We start from the raw sequence: 17,717 nt of genomic DNA, 5'->3' as shown, positions 1-17,717 counted from the left end.
AAAAGTAACCGGTTTAGAATGATGTTTTGAGACAATTCAAATAAGTTTAGATTTAACCTAGTGACAAATAAATTAAGCTTTACAAGAATCATGAAAACAACAACAATAATTCGTGTTTCTTCCCATCATTAACAAACCATTCTCGGCAACACTGTTGTTCATTTGCTTCCACACAATCTAATCAGAAGGATACGCTCGCGTTCATTGCACACGTTCCACCGCAGCAGCATAAAATATTTTAATGCTGCCAACATATTTCTGCCGCCCCCTACTCCTCTTTCGCTCACTCAACTCTCTCTCTCTCTCCTTCTCTTTCTCACTTGATCCTACAAATTGCATGCATATCCAGCATAGCATAAAATGCAAATGTGTGCGTTGCGTTGCTCCTGAAAGGACAGGTATGATGTTCGTGTTCGGTTTTTGCGTCAGCATATGCTCACTTGGGTGGGAGGGAGCAGGAATAACCCAACATTCCGGCCATCTTCCCGTTGGGGGAATGAGTGAGTGAGCGAGAGGCAGCTATCGAAAGCATAATCCCGCACACATCGACCGAGGTACAACACAACAAATGCCATCAACCCAAGAAGAAACCCAAATCGAAAACCTACTTCACAGGGGTATAAAAAAATCCCTTCTGCAACCACTTCTTCGGCAAACCTGAACACTTTTCCAATGTTCGAACTTTTCTCACTTTTTGAAGTTGCACTCGGCACAGAAACCGTTCCAGCATGCACTCGCGCGACAATTTAACAACACACTTTTGAAAACGCGAACACTGTCCAACTTAAAAAAATATTTGCAGCTTTACATGCATGCAGCAATCAAATGAAAATTTGTTAGTTTCACTGTACAAAAACAGCACTGAGTTCAACGAAACAGCGAGCGACCGTCACTTTACGAACGTTCCCGTACGCCATCTTCCTTGGTTCTGAAATCTGAGAACATTCAGAGCAGAGCAACCCTTGTTTCTTGTTTGGAATTGGATGGATGTTGGGCGCAGAGAAGAGAATGCAAGAGAAACAGAGACGTACGCACGCATACACTCATCGAAAAGAGGAACATGCATGAATTGATCATTCGCAAACCGTTTGTTTTCATCGTTTTCATGAGAGTGCTATCCTTGTTTGGCAACTTGCAACCTATGCAACGGGAGTATCCCAAAAAGGACGAAAACAAACGGTATTTGTCGTACTCGTAAGTTTGTATTTTGCCGGAGAGAAAGTTTGCCGATCAAATGCGAGTAGCGAGAGAAAATCCAAAAAGGATCTGCGAGCGACCGGGCCAAATCGCTTTGAACCGATTGCATTTCTCCGACCGAGGGGTTTTCTGATTGGATTTGATTTTACCACTAGCTGCTTATGATTTTGCCAAAAACCACCTGGGAGCAGGCTTCCTGTTTGTTCCGAAATGTCTGATTAAGTAGATATGGAAATTACAACATCAAATCAGCAATATAATAATAGCAATTTGACTCTGAATTACGAATCTTGGAACTGATTTTCCAAGTATCGATTCTGAATTTTTTGCTAACATTCTAACCAGATTATTTTCTTACTGCCTTAGCCTTAAAATACTCGGTTGATAATTATTCTACTAGGACTTAGGTGTATTTAAAATGAAAATTATTCCTGTTTAGATTGGTTCATTTCATTAGGACTGTGTTGCATCTTACATAAAGCAGTTGATTAAAATTAACATTTATCTAAAATTCGATGAATTCGCGTCAGTTAGGCGTTTAGTTCGTTTAGTTAGGCGATGAGATAATAGAACTACCAAATGAAATAACAGCATGTTGTACATTATCATATAAATTCACCTAGGTAATTATGTAAATTTTGCAAACGGCAACCGGCCGAACATAACATAGACCAATAGTTCAATATCGCTTAAACCCAAATTTCATTCAACGCACATCCGATCTGATGGCACACTCCAAAAACACCTTCCACTTGAGCATGAGCCAAATACGCAAACGCTTTGCGCGCGGATAAATAAAAATCTCACCTCCTCACCGAAAAGTTTGATGATTGATTTTATATGATCGACATAAGCAGCCGAACGAACGAAAGCCAGAGGAGGGCATACCGGTGGCAGTAAATTCGAACAATCTTGCGCTTTGTATGGATGAAACACACATGGTGGCATATCTTTTCGCACGCGGTGAAGCTTTCGTAAATGAGCGAGCAAAAAAAAAGTGCACAAAAAAGCACTTTGATAATTTATCATCTCCAGAAGCAGCTATCAGGATTCCGCGTGACGGGGGTTCAGAGGTAGTTTGGGTGTAGGCAAAAACGGTTTACGCTCAAATCGCAATAGTTGGTTGAGGCCGGGCGGTTCATGTCCAGTTTCGATTCAAACTTGCCATTTAACGGATCGTACGACGCCGTCTCGTGAAATATGAAGAATTTGAAGACCTTATTTTGTAACATTCTGTTGATTCACGTGACGAAAGCCGTCGTCGTTGGTCTTGGGAAGCTTCGGGAAAGTCCAAAGTACGATATCAGTTTCTACGATGTAAGGACGAATAGGACATTCGGCTATCCGGTGGTTACCTTTGGGCCTGAGAGCTCCGGCCAGGAAAACAGCGTGAGACTTGACATCAGTGGCAATGCCTGCCGGTGTGAGGAACTGGTGTGCGGATGTTGTATGGGAATGAAAATCGATCAGCTGAACTTCAATCGGCACTGTAAGTATCTTTTTTTTATTTGTTTTATTGTTATTGGGATTTTAACTTTGCGCACTGAGTACTGGGATTTGAATTTCGACAACACTTTAAGTCATTTTTTTAATGGAAGAGTGTAGTGACCAGATTTTTGTGCTATTTTTTCGAACGATTTAATCGTTTTTTTTTTTTATACAATTTCATTGCGTTGCCTACCCAAAGGCGCTTTATTATGCCTGTACCTTAGGCTGATGTCATGCTGAAGCAACTAGCAACGCAACGCAACGCAACGTTCCAATAAGATTGCGTTGCGTTGCATTGGTATGTCATGCTGGCGCGACCTGTCACTTTGAAATTCCCTACAAATCATCACTTTTCTACATGTGATAATGCTTTGAATCGTCTCCTTTCCTTCCGGAGCCATCAAAAACTCATCAAATCACGACCCGGATTGCAAGAATGCCGAAATTTGAACCGACAAAATTCCTTGTTTTTTTTGCCGGAACTAAGAATTCATGAAAATTTTCTCGCCGATTAAGATAGTTTTTAGTTTATCATCACAAGTTCGGACAGATCTTCGTACTATTGTGCTTAAAACCCGGAATCACTGCTTCAAATCGAGAAAAAACAATGTTCCTATTGGATTTCCTACTAGTCGCGCTACTAAACACATTGGCATCAGATTGGTCGCGCTACACAAAGCGACCAGTATGACAGGTCTGCGCGATTTCCATGGAGATCAAATGAGAGCTGGTTAGTCGTGTGAACGTTGCGTTGTAGGTCGCGTTGCTAGTTGCTTCAGCATGACATCAGCCTTATAAGGATCTATAGATTCCTCTTAATCCGATTTCAATAGCGTATACAAGGGCGTTTTCTACTGACAGTTCTATTCACTCAAATTTCCTGAAATACCCTCATCATTTCAACCTTAGCCTTGCCCCATAATTGTTTCCAACGATAGCACACAGCTGATTCTGGATGGCGCGTTTGGGTTCGATCACGAAATAGCTATAAGTTAAACATACCGGTACAACAAGGTGGAACATGCTTTTCATATAGTGAATGTCCTCTGTTTGCTTATGTATTCTGCTAATAGACAGAGTTAGGTAACATTTTGAAGCTTTTTATATGTATGTAGCTCAATAAGTTAAAAATATATGGAGCCAATTCAACAAACTAGAAGTTCGATATTAAATATCAAATTTTGACTTTTTTTTTAAAAGAAAGGTTAAAAGTCGAAATCCCGAACTTCCTGTTCACAGTTATCATCTGAGTCGTCTACACTTTAGATGCCTTAAGCAGATAATTCCGGATGCTATGCATCATTTTCCGTCACTATAATCTTCGAAGCGAGATAAAGCTAATGTGATATACACTCATGTGCTAGGGCTGCCATTCCTACAAAAATAAACAAATCACAGAAGGTCACCGATGCTTACTGATTTTAGCCCTGTTACACATATGAGAGCTCGGAGAGATATGACAGTGAAAGAATTTGAATTTTTCAGAAATAAAAACCGTTGAAACAACCAAACGTGACTAACCGAACTTGCTCCGATGAATAGCTGAAACAACAAAAAAGGTCAGCAGTGACATCTAGCGAATAGTAGCAAAATTCCGTTGAAGAAAAAAAACAATGAAATTTTTAACAAAAGGACAGCGACAATAAAGACGTTCTAAATCGATTTTCAAGCTCAGCAATCTAATTCTTGCACATTATTGTCTCGGACTAGAATAATCCCTACGACAATTACTTAGCTAAATCTGCTTAACTAAATTTGCAGTTTGCACGCACGTGTCCTACGTTCCTTACGACTTCGCCATCAACATGCAGGTGATGATGAACAGATCCAGCATTTACGAGAATTCCATTTCGGCTAAAAACCCGCCTCCGTTCTGTCTACCGGTGCCAATTCCTTATATCCCGCTGAACGCCGATCTTTGCCTGAAACTGTTCGACATTTATACTCCTCGCAAAAACCTGCACCTGTGTCTGGACGTTGAAGCACGTGTCTGGCGTTATCCGATCATTATCCTTCACTTCGACTGCATGCGCATGGGCCAGGACGGTTGGGCGCTGCTTAAACCAGAAGACGGCGACGGTCTTGAACCTGTTTACCCGGAAATCATAGAAATGCCCGATGCTACCACCGATGTCTACGACGAAGTAGAAAATAAATACAACTAGACTTATAGTGGTTTTATTTTTAAAGAACTAAAAGACTAACAAAACAGGTCAATCTGTACACAGAAACACACTTCCAACGATCCCTCTACCAAAGAAAATTGGATTTTACTTCTTCTCATCCTTCTTAACGTAGGTCATACCGACGCCAACGACCAGCGCTACGACAGTAAAACCTTGGGCCAGAATTCGAGCCCTCATCAGGTACTGGGACATCTGCGTACGGCCCTGCCGGAAGTTCCACAGTCCGAAGCCGAGTGCCAACAGCGTCGCACCGCAACCAATGGGCACCAACGGATTTTCGTTGACCTTCCGGATCATTTTCTCCTTCGTCGTTTCAACGTGGAGGTTCGCGTAATCTTTGCGCATCTGAATCCACTCCAGCTCAGCCGGCTGGGCAGCCGCCACTGTCGATGTTGCCTCAGGCATTGCTTTGATTTATAAGATTTTGCTTTAAACCCTGCAAATGCTTCTTGCTTTGAATCAATCAATAGGGAAAAAGTTGAACAAACTTACCTCGAGTACTTTTAATAAGACCCAATCGAATTAATGCAAATAATTTGTGAAAATTTCAAAAATTCCGCATCAACCAAATCGCCAAATGCTAATGGTGAAATAGAGGACTGCTGCGCGGAAAAGGAAAATTGAAATAACCAAAACAAAATAAAGGTTTTTAGAAAAATGCTGTCAGAATTATGTAAACATTTCGATGCAAACTGCTTTATCGACTCTAGCACGAAAAATTTAATTCATCCATTTGATTCATGTTTTCAAATTATTAATACAAAAAATTTAATAAAATTAATGTTAATTTTTATAAAATAAAATTTATAAAAGTTAAATGGAAACCTTGAGAGACCATTTCTTAGATTTTTACAAATATCAGAATCTTTTGTAGAAAATCAAGAAATTTTTACAATCAATGAGTTTAACTAAAAACTAATCCGCTCAGATTTATTTTGCAGTGTACAAATCCGGTTTTGACAGTGTTTGTTTAGAAAGTAGCCATCGCGTGATTTTTGTCTTTTGCAGCTTGGGATTTTAATCATTTTATAAGCAAAATAATTGAGTAAAATCATTCAATTTCGTGGTTTGAGTAGGAAATGGCCTGTGCGGTTCCCACCTGCCAGCTAACGGCAGCCGAGTGCGGAGATGATCTACGTCCGTTCCCGCCGAGGCGGCGCCTAGCGGAACGTTGGCTACAAGCGATTCAAGTAGGATGCGGTGTAGCGGCACAGGAGGACATCATACCCGGTGGCATTAGCAATGCGGCGCGCCTCAAACGAATGCTGATTTGTGCCGACCATTTCGTTGATCGTGAAGGGGTTCCGGCGGGCGATTACCAGGAGCCGACACTTTTTTGCGATAGGTTTGTATGAATTTTTAAAGCAGCCTTTAAAAAAAGCTTAATTTCAAGGTTAGATAAAACTGTTTTAACTTCGATTTTACCCATACCGATTAAACTCTTTCACAGAATAATGATAAGTAGATATGGCACGGCTTTGGCTTTGGCATGGCATTACAATAACAATTCTTCTGGTGAAAGTTCAACATAAATTAGAAACAATACTGGCCCTAAATGACTCCCTTGTGGAGCTAACTTGCTCGTGTGTCAACGGTTTGTTTAAAGAGAAACATGCTTTCTTGTAATCTTTATAAAATCTTACTGAATGCACTTTACATTATTTGAGCTCCCGGTTTTCTGATGCTATATTTCGTTTCGTTATTACAGCTCAGGAAACTCCATCGAGGTGGCAAGTTGTCTTCTGTGCCTGCAGTTCCACGTAACATCCGGTATGGTCAACAAAATGAAATATCGTAACGAATCTTTTGTGCTCAACGATTATCAGGACGTGTTGGAGGACAACGAGCTGAATTTTGAGCTTATTTGTTCGGAATGTGTAGCACGGATCGACATCTGTAACTCAATTAAAAAGTTTTTCGATGAAAAGATGTTCCGGGAATATCCGCGATTGCAAAAAATTTGCTCAACAGAGGGAGCATTCCGAAACGATTACCATGATGAGGTGTCTTTCGATCATTCCTATGAAAAACTTAACCGTTTGAATAAGAAAATGAAACTTGACAAAGTTAGGGACGATAAAGAATCATATTCTCGGAACAATCTTAAGACTCTACAGGAAATTAAGTGCCACATTTGTGACACTATTTTCAAGAATCAAAACGATTTATTAGAACATTTGAACGAAATACATTCTAAAGGCAGTGATTTCAATTGTGAAGAATGCAACCAAAGTTTCGAGAAGGTTACATGGTACAATCAACACCTACGACTACATGCGGCCAATGATCGTCCATACAAGTGTAAGAAATGCTCGATGGGATTCTATGTCTGGAAGCATCTGAAAGAGCATCAACAGGTTCACATCAACGAATCTCCAAATACGTCGAGAGATTCAGTTAACGATGAGTCGCAATGCAGTGCTTGTGACCTGAAATTCAAAAACGACGACGCTATGAGACGTCACAAGCAAATGCACCACTCGAAAGAGTACCAACGGGAGAAACAACTTCGAACCTGCGGCCAATGTGGTAAAGTGTTCGATACCTATCTGGAATGCATAGTTCACAAGAAATCTGAGCATCAATTGTCGAAGACGGCTAAATCGGCCAACCAAGGGTACCGTTGCCGTTTGTGCAAGGCACGATTTGTGGGCCCTTTGAAGCTCGATAGACACATTAAAACCAAGCACCCAAAGGCGAAATATCCCTATATCAAATGTCCCAAGTGCGAACAAAAGTTTTTCACCGAATACGACGTTAGAGTTCATCTCAAAACCAAAAAGCACGCTAAAAATCGGGAGGTCGTTGTCGAAGACGAGTTAAACGGAAGTGTTTCTAACGAAGTCACAGAAGCCCCCTCACCAAATGGTGAAAAGTAAGTTCATATCAAAGTGAACATAAGTAGGTTATAAGTAAATGTATTTTTTTTTTTGTTTTTTTTCTTAGAATTCGCCGAAGCAAACCCACATTTATGCTAGGTAAGTTAAGTCAGAATTACGGCGTGTTCGTAAATTGATTTTTTCTATCGAAGTGATTTTTTTTATCGATGCTGGCGTTCGTAAATTCCAAACAAACGTATGCAAAAGCATATGGAAAGTGATTTGACATCTACCAAACAAATCAATCGACTGATGCATCACCCAAAAAAATCAATTTACGAACGCGCCGTTAGAAGTAGAATGTTAATTGCTGGATAACCGATCACATTGTGTAATTGATTTCATTGTAGAGAGCTACAACAAAGACGTATCATTTACGAAGGAATGCATCATCGAATTGGTAGAAAAGGAGCCCTTGTTAATTAAAATTCGCCAAAAGCTGACCTCACAGGACCCCGATGTTGAGATCACAAAAACCGAGAAGACTTTGCTCTGTCGAACGATCTGCAAGGTCTTTTTCCAGGAAGCGCTCTACAACGATATGTGAGTAGCGCAAATTTCTTCTGAAAACCTAATTTCAATTGACAATTTTATTAGGAAAATTACTTTGCAACACAAAATGAAACTGGCCCAGGTAATCGTGGAAGCGTACGAATGTTTACAATCTGATGATCCAGACAAGCCACCTGAGGTAATTTCTTTGCGTATACTCAAATAGGCTTCACACAATAACCGTTTGTTTTCTCCCCGTAGGCCGATTTCTTTTGGGAATGTGGTGGAAAAAAAACTGGGGACCATTCGGGATTTATTCACAACTGGGCACGCAACAGCCAGAGGAACGCCGTCGTGGCCGGCATTCGAACAAAGCAATTCGAGCGACCAAAAAAGAACAAAAAGACTCCCGAAGACATATTCGCGAACGAGACCCGTTCAAGCGAACCGACGCTAGACGAGGTAGATGATTTCGATAGCTTCATTATGTGAACGGATGTGAAGGCCTCTCAAACTTAATTTTCGGGTTGACATCCATTTGTTTGTATTTGAGAAAATATGGTAGTTCATATGGTGAAAAGTCAATAAAAGCCAATTAGATTTTTACCCGACTTCTTTTCGTTAATGGGCTGTTAATTGTGTTGACACATTTTCGTAATAATTCAGGTTAGAAATAAAAAGTTTTCAGTTGTTGATATCTTTTTTAACACAATAGTCCCATTTGAAATCGTAAGGATGCTTCTTCAAGGTCATTTTATTTATTTTTTAATCTAAGGCTAAGGCTTATTTGTAAATTGTAGCTTGAGTATTACCTTTTACCCGAAATTAGATTCCATTCAAAGCTTCAGACCCCTAAATGAACTTTAGTGTCTTAGAAAAAAGTCAAACACAAGGACATTCGAATAAAAAATATGCGACCTTCTCGTTAGATCTTAACCGTACCAAACGTTCCAAGTCACTTTTTATTAAGTAGTCTAATCAGTCAATCAGATCCTCAGAATCGCATCCCTCTGGCTCTCAATAAAACTCTCCCAACAATGTGATCCGTTGCAGGAACGGTTGCGCCTTGCAGCTCAGCAGTTCATACTTGTCGGCCCAGGACCCGTTGCGGTAGTGTCCGCTTTGGCGAATCTTGCTGAGCAACGCATTCGGATCGAATTTGGCTTTCTGGTAGACTTTGGCTTTGAACATGTTTTGAACAAATTCGGTTATCGAATTGTTTACTCCAGCCGATTGTTGATTATTGACGGCTGGAGGAATCACTTCACCGGTGGAACTGTTCTCGGAGAAAAACTTTTTGGCCGGATTTGAGTCATCATCATCCGCACTTTCATCGGATTCGATCTGTTGCTGTTGCGGAGGAACTTCGATTTCTCCAGTAGTCACATCCGACAGAAGTTGTTTTTGACTATCGTTCAGCTTAAGCTGGGAGGTGGAACTTTTGTCGTCCGGGTCTCGCGCTGAAGAAGTTAGTTTAATGGTGGTCATCCTCTCCGGATCGTCCACAGATTGTGTGGGCGAAGGATTTGGAGTGTTTTCGGGTTTATTTAGTTTGTCAACCGGAACAATAAGACTATCGTCAGATGGTCCTTCCGGGGTCGATTTGTTCTGTTGGGTTTTAAGCGATTCTTGCGCTTTTTGGAATGCTTCTTCGCGTTGACGGCGCTCGTTGAGAGCTTGCCGAGCTTTGGATAGCTGAGAACCAAGTTCTTCGAGGACTGCTGCTGGAATTGCTTCGTCTATTTGGGTCTCTACAACGGATATGTTATCCAGCGACCGTTTATCTTCCGAAAGTTTTTCTACAGGCTCATCTTTAGTACGTGTTAAATGTAATGGAACACCAGCGAACTTTTCATTGCTGTATCCTTCAAAGAGGTTCTGTGTTGGAAGATCGTGGCAACAACGGAGCATCGAAGGATCGATTGGATGGGCTTCGGTGTTGAAAATATAGCCCCCAGCATCGACAATACATTCTCCATGAGGCGTATCAATGATTGTTCCTATACGACCATCATTGTGAATGAAATTATCAGGATCGAACAAAAGATACAAATATTTGGTAGTTTCAGCCAGGAAAAATGATTCCATCCGATCTTCTTTGTGATGATCACGAACGTTTTTGATTGTTGCATAGCCACAAGGCGTTTTAGCACTGTATTCAATACTTCGAAGGATGTCCTCACCAACCTCAAGGAGATACGGATCACCCGTTGCACGATACAGGTACATGACCGATTCTATCAATTCTGGCCTGAGAGGATAATTTTCTCTGTTTGCACCGGCTTCAGCATTTGGTATATTGTAAAATTCCGGAAGAAATCCGTACTGTTTCCAAACCGTGTGGTAGTTGTGCAGAGTTTTCATAGCTGCACTAGTATCTCCAAACAAGCTCAATACTCCAGGCCAGTAGGCTTCAAGTGATTGGAAGACTGGCAACGTCACCTGACCTTTGTTCATGCTGACCCAAACGTGCCAGTCGTCTCTTTTAAGATATTTATCAATAGCTTTTCGACCTTCGTTGAACATGTGCATAAGGTCCGGTTTGTTAAGCATAATTGCTGCCTTTACTAGGTATTCATAGTATGAATCAACCCCAGCTCCGATTCCTGCATCCTGGGCTGTCCATCTGCCTGTTTGCACATCAATATGGTTCCCAAATAAACCTATCGATGATCTATGATTGTATAGGGCATACAGTGCATTCAATGCCACTTCTTCAAATATCGGATCTCCAGTCAACCGACTCAACGCACCAAATTCCACAATGAACGTTCCGATTCCAGCAGTACAAGTCACGCTTGTTTCACCATAGGGCACTCCATATTTTAAGTTCACGGTACCATAAGGCATTCCAGTTCTGGTATCGAAGGCCGGAAGCAACCTTCTAGCGACATCCGCAGCTAACCTTAGCAATGGCCCATCACATGGCCATCCAGATTCCACCTCCACTCCAGCCTTGTGGCTCAGCAAGTGAGCACTCAACAGTCCACCAACGATTCGAATGTTGGTTTCAAAAACCGACACGTTGATGTCGCTGTCGAACGATTTTTGCTCCAACAATCGAACGACTCGCCGGAACTCGGAATAGTTACCCATCACGGCCAGCGTGTCCAGGGCATCGATCAGTGTCAACGAGTAACTGCCCCATGTGTCTACTCCGTCACACGACAGTGGCCTCAGTTCATCGTATTTGCTGGCATATTTCAGATACCCATCGTAAGCATGCTGGAACATGGCCCGCACTTCCTCTCTAAAGGAAAAACAATATCAATTTTATTTACACTTTCTTAACATTTTTTATGTACAAAACCATTTTTCTGCTTCCATGTGTATCAACAAAATTAATTGAATATTAATAAATCGATAAAATTCATATACCAAACATCGTAAAGCTTATCCTCACCTCAGTCGGTACATGTCCTGTTTGGTGTATTTCCGCAGACCAACAATTCCTACTGGTAGTGTATGAAGCAGGACCAACACCAGAAAGCCACTTCTCACCAGGAACGACATATTTTCATGGTAACTTTGCTGCGTAATGATTGAAAATCCAACTTAAAGGAAGCGACTGACGACACCTCTATTGGTTTGAAGATGGAAAAATTATGAAAAACGGGACTTGCTGGCAGAAAAATCAAAACACAGCACGGAAAAAAATTGAAAAACAAACAACTGTCAAAATCAGCCGCTTGAATCTCAAAGGGGTCGTCCTCAAATCAGGTTTTGAATTTTTTTTAGAATCGTTCATCTTTATTTTTTTTTTCAAAGGGATTTTAACTCCACAAGAAGCATCCGTCCCATTCGTCCCTAAACCTTTCATTAAGGTTTTGTAACTTAAGGTGTAACTTCTTCTTCTTCTTCTTCTTCGTTTTAATGTTTTGGCCAGAGAACGTTACTCTATAACACCACTAACTTGACTATGACTATTTTTTCGTGTTTAATGTTGCCAATTATTTTTAGATTTTAAGTTTCGTTTTTTCAAGGAAAGATAGGACCTCTTTCATACGATTTTCATCGAAATCTCGAAATAGCTCGAGAAGATTAGTAAATTTATCCCAATCGTATATAGTAATTGCGTAGATGATTGAATATAATACAATATAAGATGATATGTTCGCTTGTAAAGGGTTCTTCACAGAGATCGCAAAGGTGTAACTTGTAACATGTAAGGTTTTGTCACAAAAAAGTGAAAATTTTGTGCAAAGCTGTAAAACAGTAGTACTCTTAAGGGGGAGTATGACATTTGGCATAAAGCCATTTGACATAAAGCTATTTGGCGTAAAGTTTATTTGGCATAAAAGCCATTTGGCATAATTTCATCTTTTCTTGTGGTCACGTTGAGATTTACTTTTCAGACAAAGTTGCGAGTTTTCTTTTGTTAAGTTTTGCGACATTCCCGCAAGCATTGAAGATGCGGCCCAAAGCCTCCGAGGCTCCCAATTCGAGGTGGCCGCCGACCCACCGTCGGAAGCGGCGGCCTTATTACATTGGTCTAGGTCTACTGCGGCCTTATTACATTGGTCTATGTTTACGTGAAAGCTATGATCCCTTAGTCCCGTCCGCTGCGCTATAGCGCGAAAGACAATATTTCACAAAAGTTCGAACGCGCAACGTAAGGAGGCTGGTGTTTTTGCATTTGTTTGCATCGTGTTGACTTTTGTAAAACCGCCATAAGGCGTTTACACCTAACCGACTTCTCACGCTTACGCTGCGCGTTCAAACGCCACCAAATAAAAAAAAAACTAGCAATTTTGTCCGAAAAGGTTAACTAAATCCTTTTTAAAAGAGAAATCATACAGAAACCGATCAGAATGAAGGCAGCTAAACCTTTCAAAAAACTAAATTTGTCCAATGGAATGTTTTTGGAAATTAATTTGAATATTTCTAATAAATTTCGGATCACATAAAAAACAGTTAAACAAGTAGTTACGCATAGCAATCATCAACGAAATTCTTCGATCACATTTAATGAAAATCAACACGACGGTCCACCACTGATTTAAGTCACGACAAATACTAACTCAGTCTCTAAGCTTAAAAATGTAACTAAATGCCTAACCCCTGGTCTTTTTTAAACCTGGCTAGCTTCCATAGAATCATTGTCCTCATCATCTCCGTCGTGCAACCCGTACGCGGCCGTATGTTGGCTAATGAAACAGACCGATGGTTTACCCATTAACTTACAGATCGATTCGAGGATGTCCCGCTTGTTGAGCTCATGGTTTGCCCGAACACCCCAGCTCAGGAAGTACCGATCATCGTTCATGCCCTCAACGACCTGTTTTGTCCGCACCAGATAGGCCTGCTTGGTAAATGTTTCGTTTACCAGTCGTCGAACATTTCCGAAATACTGGTGTTCCTCGTTCTCGAATATGTTTAATTTGCCAAGAAAATCCCAAACGCCCTGTTCCGGAACGTTTCCATTCTTCATGAAGATGTAACCAAGTATCATATAAAGTAACGTGTACTTCCTACGGTAATCTTCATTGAGATCCAACAGTGAGCCACACGGTATGTTGGAAACCAATATAAATGTTTTGTTGCGCTCTGTTTCAATCAGTTTGTAGCCGTATACCTAAAAACAGAAAAATATTAGCTTCACCAAAGACAAATTTTTAGATGTTACCTTACATCTTTCAATTCGCTAACCACCTGTCCGATGATCTTCGGAAACATTCGAAAGTTTCCATCGAGCGCGATTTTGGTGAGATCTGATTTTTTAATTAGCTGTTTGTTGACGGAGAGATTCAGCAGCACCTTGACCATGTTGATGACCAGTTTATCCTGGTCGGCATCATTTCCACCAGCATTGGGCTGGCTAGCTGAAATATGACGCTGCTCCTGCAGCGATCCATTTCTGGTGCTGTCGGTATGTCTGGAACCGGATGGTTGTGATTGGAGCAAACTCGTTCGTGGCATTGCAACGTACTAATATTTGAAGGTTTACAGAAACTTTTGGTTTACCGAATGAATTACATATAGAATATTTTACTGGTTTTAAATACAACCGGCACGAAACAGTCGAAAAAGTCCCTCCGAAAATTTGTTTTTTTATTTCAAATGAACTGCTCACATCTCTCGAAAAGGCTTTTTACTTTTGATGCCGGCGCGTATGGGAGTTTAACACGGAGTGTCATTCTTCCCTACACGCTAATTTTTTTATAACCATTTTTGATTCAAAAATAACCATTTTAAGCCTTTTGCCTCAAAACTGCCAATATGGTTATTTTACAACAATTTTTCTAGTTTCTATTTCAACCATATTTCTAGTTCTCAAGTGATAACCACAAAATGGTTCAAATTTTTAGTGTTTCATCGCCATTTTGGAAAAGCAGCCGAACGCGTTTTTTGAAATATTTTGTGAGTGAACAAAAAGGAGCTGCTTAAAGGTATTAGATTTCATAAATTTTATAAATTTCATAAAGATTTCATATCTTCATAAATTAATCCAAACCTAACAGTTACCCAAATGTAATTTCAGTGCACCAAATGAGCTCTCCGTTTCCAGCTCAAAGATCCAGCCGGAAGGCTTGTATCAAGTTAAGGCCGAAACATTTCAGCGTCAGGGCCGAAACATTTCAACTCGCCAAGACACGCTAGCGCTATCTGTGGGGCAATAGAAAAAGCTTTGCTATAACAATTTTCAACGATAATTTTCTAGGTTCGTCGCAAGTGAAATTTAAATTTCTTTTTAATTTATTCGGAAATATTTGTTCAAAAATATAAAAAAAAACACGTAGCCACTATATCAGCATCGTTCTATAGACTCTGCTGAACAATCTGGTATAGAAGAGACATTCTGAATTGTGGGCAGTTTCGAGATAAAGGGTGTTCAAATGTTGAACAGAAGAATTTTTATGGAAAAACCAAAAATTTCTTTTCATTTATTCGAAAATATTTGTTCAAAAATCTAAAAAAAAACACGTAGAAACTATATCAGCATCGTTCTATAGACTCTGCTGAACAATCTGGTATAGGTGAGACATTCTGAATTGTGGGCAGTTTCGAGATACAGGGTGTTCAAATGTTGAACAGAAGATTTTTTATGGAAAAACAAAAAAATTTCTTTTCATTTATTCGAAAATATTTGTTCAAAAATCTAAAAAAAAACACGTAGCCACTATATCAGCATCGTTCTATAGACTCTGCTAAACAATCTGGTATAGGTGAGACTTTCTGAATTGTAGGCAGTTTCGAGATACAGGGTGTTCAAATGTTGAACAGAAGAATTTTTATGGAAAAACCCAAAATTTTCTTTATATTATTCGAATTTATTTGTTCAAAAATCTAAAAAAAAACACGTAGCCACTATATCAGCATCGTTCTATAGACTCTGCTGAACAATCTGGTATAGGTGAGACATTCTGAATTGTGGGCAGTTTCGAGATACAGGGTGTTCAAATGTTGAACAGAAGAATTTTTATGGAAACACCAAAAATTTTCTTTTCATTTATTCGAAAATATTTGTTCAAAAATCTAAAAAAAAACACGTAGCCACTATATCAGCATCGTTCTATAGACTCTGCTGAACAATCTGGTATAGGTGAGACATTCTGAATTGTGGGCAGTTTCGAGTTACAGGGTGTTCAAATGTTGAACAGAAGAATTTTTATGGAAAAACCAAAAAATTTCTTTTCATTTATTCGAAAATATTTGTTCAAAAATCTAAAAAAAAAACACGTAGCCACTATATCAGCATCGTTCTATAGACTCTGCTGAACAATCTGGTATAGGTGAGACATTCTGAATTGTAGGCAGTTTCGAGATACAGGGTGTTCAAATGTTGACCAGAAGAATTTTTATGGAAAAACCAAAATTTTCTTTATATTATTCGAATTTATTTGTTCAAAAATCTAAAAAAAAACACGTAGCCACTATATCAGCATCGTTCTATAGACTCTGCTGAACAATCTGGTATAGGTGAGACATTCTGAATTGTGGGCAGTTTCGAGATACAGGGTGTTCAAATGTTGAACAGAAGAATTTTTATGGAAAAACCAAAAAATTTCTTTTCATTTATTCGAAAATATTTGTTCAAAAATCTAAAAAAAAACACGTAGCCACTATATCAGCATCGTTCTATAGACTCTGCTGAACAATCTGGCATAGGTGAGACATTCTGAATTGTGGGCAGTTTCGAGATACAGAGTGTTCAAATGTTGAACAGAAGATTTTTTATGGAAAAACAAAAAATTTTCTTTTCATTTATTCGAAAATATTTGTTCAAAAATCTAAAAAAAAACACGTAGCCACTATATCAGCATCGTTCTATAGACTCTGCTGAACAATCTGGTATAGGTGAGACATTCTGAATTGTAGGCAGTTTCGAGATACAGGGTGTTCAAATGTTGAACAGATGAATTTTTATGGAAAAACCAAAAAATTTCTTTTCATTTATTCGAAAATATTTGTTCGAAAATCTAAAAAAAAACACGTAGCCACTATATCAGCATCGTTCTATAGACTCTGCTGAACAATCTGGTATAGGTGAGACATTCTGAATTGTAGGCAGTTTCGAGATACAGGGTGTTCAAATGTTGAACAGAAGAATTTTTATGGAAAAACCAAAAAAATTCTTTTCATTTATTCGAAAATATTTGTTCAAAAATCTAAAAAAAAACACGTAGCCACTATATCAGCATCGTTCTATAGACTCTGCTGAACAATCTGGTATAGGTGAGACATTCTGAATTGTGGGCAGTTTCGAGATACAGGGTGTTCAAATGTTGAACAGAAGAATTTTTATGGAAAAACCAAAAAATTTCTTTTCATTTATTCGAAAATATTTGTTCAAAAATCTAAAAAAAAACAAGTAGCCACTATATCAGCATCGTTCTATAGACTCTGCTGAACAATCTGGTATAGGTGAGACATTCTGAATTGTGGGCAGTTTCGAGATACAGAGTGTTCAAATGTTGAACAGAAGATTTTTTATGGAAAAACAAAAAATTTTCTTTTCATTTATTCGAAAATATTTGTTCAAAAATCTAAAAAAAACACGTAGCCACTATATCAGCATCGTTCTATAGACTCTGCTGAACAATCTGGTATAGGTGAGACATTCTGAATTGTAGGCAGTTTCGAGATACAGAGTGTTCAAATGTTGAACAGATGAATTTTTATGGAAAAACCAAAAAATTTCTTTTCATTTATTCGAAAATATTTGTTCAAAAATCTAAAAAAAAACACGTAGCCACTATATCAGCATCGTTCTATAGACTCTGCTGAACAATCTGGTATAGGTGAGACATTCTGAATTGTAGGCAGTTTCGAGATACAGGGTGTTCAAATGTTGAACAGAAGAATTTTTATGGAAAAACCAAAAAAATTCTTTTCATTTATTCGAAAATATTTGTTCAAAAATCTAAAAAAAAACACGTAGCCACTATATCAGCATCGTTCTATAGACTCTGCTGAACAATCTGGTATAGGTGAGACATTCTGAATTGTAGGCAGTTTCGAGATACAGGGTGTT

The 17,717-nt window shown here is 39.2% G+C and overlaps 6 protein-coding genes across 13 annotated transcripts in view; 2 read left to right on the top strand and 4 right to left on the bottom strand.

Moving 5' to 3' along the window:
* Positions 1-916, bottom strand: part of LOC129753037 (ephrin type-B receptor 5) — a 153,856-nt gene extending 152,940 nt beyond the window's left edge. For all 8 annotated transcript variants that reach the window (XM_055748833.1, XM_055748855.1, XM_055748861.1 and 5 more), the window contains exon 1: positions 609-916. The gene's annotated coding sequence lies outside the window, so the exon portion shown is untranslated. The remainder of the gene's footprint in view (positions 1-608) is intronic.
* A 1,420-nt stretch (positions 917-2,336) lies between these two features.
* LOC129748016 (uncharacterized) lies at positions 2,337-4,850 on the top strand. The gene is made up of 2 exons (XM_055742467.1): positions 2,337-2,686; positions 4,447-4,850. Exons 1-2 carry the CDS (start codon positions 2,398-2,400, stop codon positions 4,848-4,850), a joined length of 693 nt encoding a protein of 230 aa, XP_055598442.1. The 5' UTR covers positions 2,337-2,397.
* Positions 4,848-5,515, bottom strand: LOC129737673 (HIG1 domain family member 2A, mitochondrial). Its single transcript, XM_055728835.1, has 2 exons — positions 5,364-5,515; positions 4,848-5,307 (listed from the first exon to the last, which is right to left on the bottom strand). The coding sequence occupies exon 2, from the start codon at positions 5,274-5,276 to the stop codon at positions 4,956-4,958; it is 321 nt and encodes a 106-aa protein (XP_055584810.1). The 5' UTR covers positions 5,277-5,307; positions 5,364-5,515; the 3' UTR covers positions 4,848-4,955.
* A 313-nt stretch (positions 5,516-5,828) lies between these two features.
* LOC129757277 (zinc finger protein 287-like) lies at positions 5,829-8,848 on the top strand. Its single transcript, XM_055754444.1, has 6 exons — positions 5,829-6,216; positions 6,580-7,746; positions 7,818-7,849; positions 8,101-8,293; positions 8,348-8,441; positions 8,504-8,848. The coding sequence occupies exons 1-6, from the start codon at positions 5,951-5,953 to the stop codon at positions 8,732-8,734; spliced, it is 1,983 nt and encodes a 660-aa protein (XP_055610419.1). The 5' UTR covers positions 5,829-5,950; the 3' UTR covers positions 8,735-8,848.
* Positions 8,849-9,167: 319 nt separating this feature from the next.
* On the bottom strand, positions 9,168-11,886 carry LOC129757267 (ER degradation-enhancing alpha-mannosidase-like protein 2). The gene is made up of 2 exons (XM_055754432.1): positions 11,646-11,886; positions 9,168-11,492 (listed from the first exon to the last, which is right to left on the bottom strand). Exons 1-2 carry the CDS (start codon positions 11,753-11,755, stop codon positions 9,260-9,262), a joined length of 2,343 nt encoding a protein of 780 aa, XP_055610407.1. The 5' UTR covers positions 11,756-11,886; the 3' UTR covers positions 9,168-9,259.
* A 1,282-nt stretch (positions 11,887-13,168) lies between these two features.
* Positions 13,169-14,307, bottom strand: LOC129757286 (non-structural maintenance of chromosomes element 3 homolog). The gene is made up of 2 exons (XM_055754457.1): positions 13,874-14,307; positions 13,169-13,817 (listed from the first exon to the last, which is right to left on the bottom strand). Exons 1-2 carry the CDS (start codon positions 14,159-14,161, stop codon positions 13,314-13,316), a joined length of 792 nt encoding a protein of 263 aa, XP_055610432.1. The 5' UTR covers positions 14,162-14,307; the 3' UTR covers positions 13,169-13,313.
* Positions 14,308-17,717: the final 3,410 nt, after the last annotated feature.

The sequence above is a fragment of the Uranotaenia lowii genome, chromosome 1 (genome assembly GCF_029784155.1).
Source record: "Uranotaenia lowii strain MFRU-FL chromosome 1, ASM2978415v1, whole genome shotgun sequence".
In the NCBI taxonomy this organism is placed as follows: domain Eukaryota; kingdom Metazoa; phylum Arthropoda; class Insecta; order Diptera; family Culicidae; genus Uranotaenia; species Uranotaenia lowii.
Note: the sequence above shows the minus strand (reverse complement) of the source record. Positions and strands in the feature narration are given on the sequence as shown.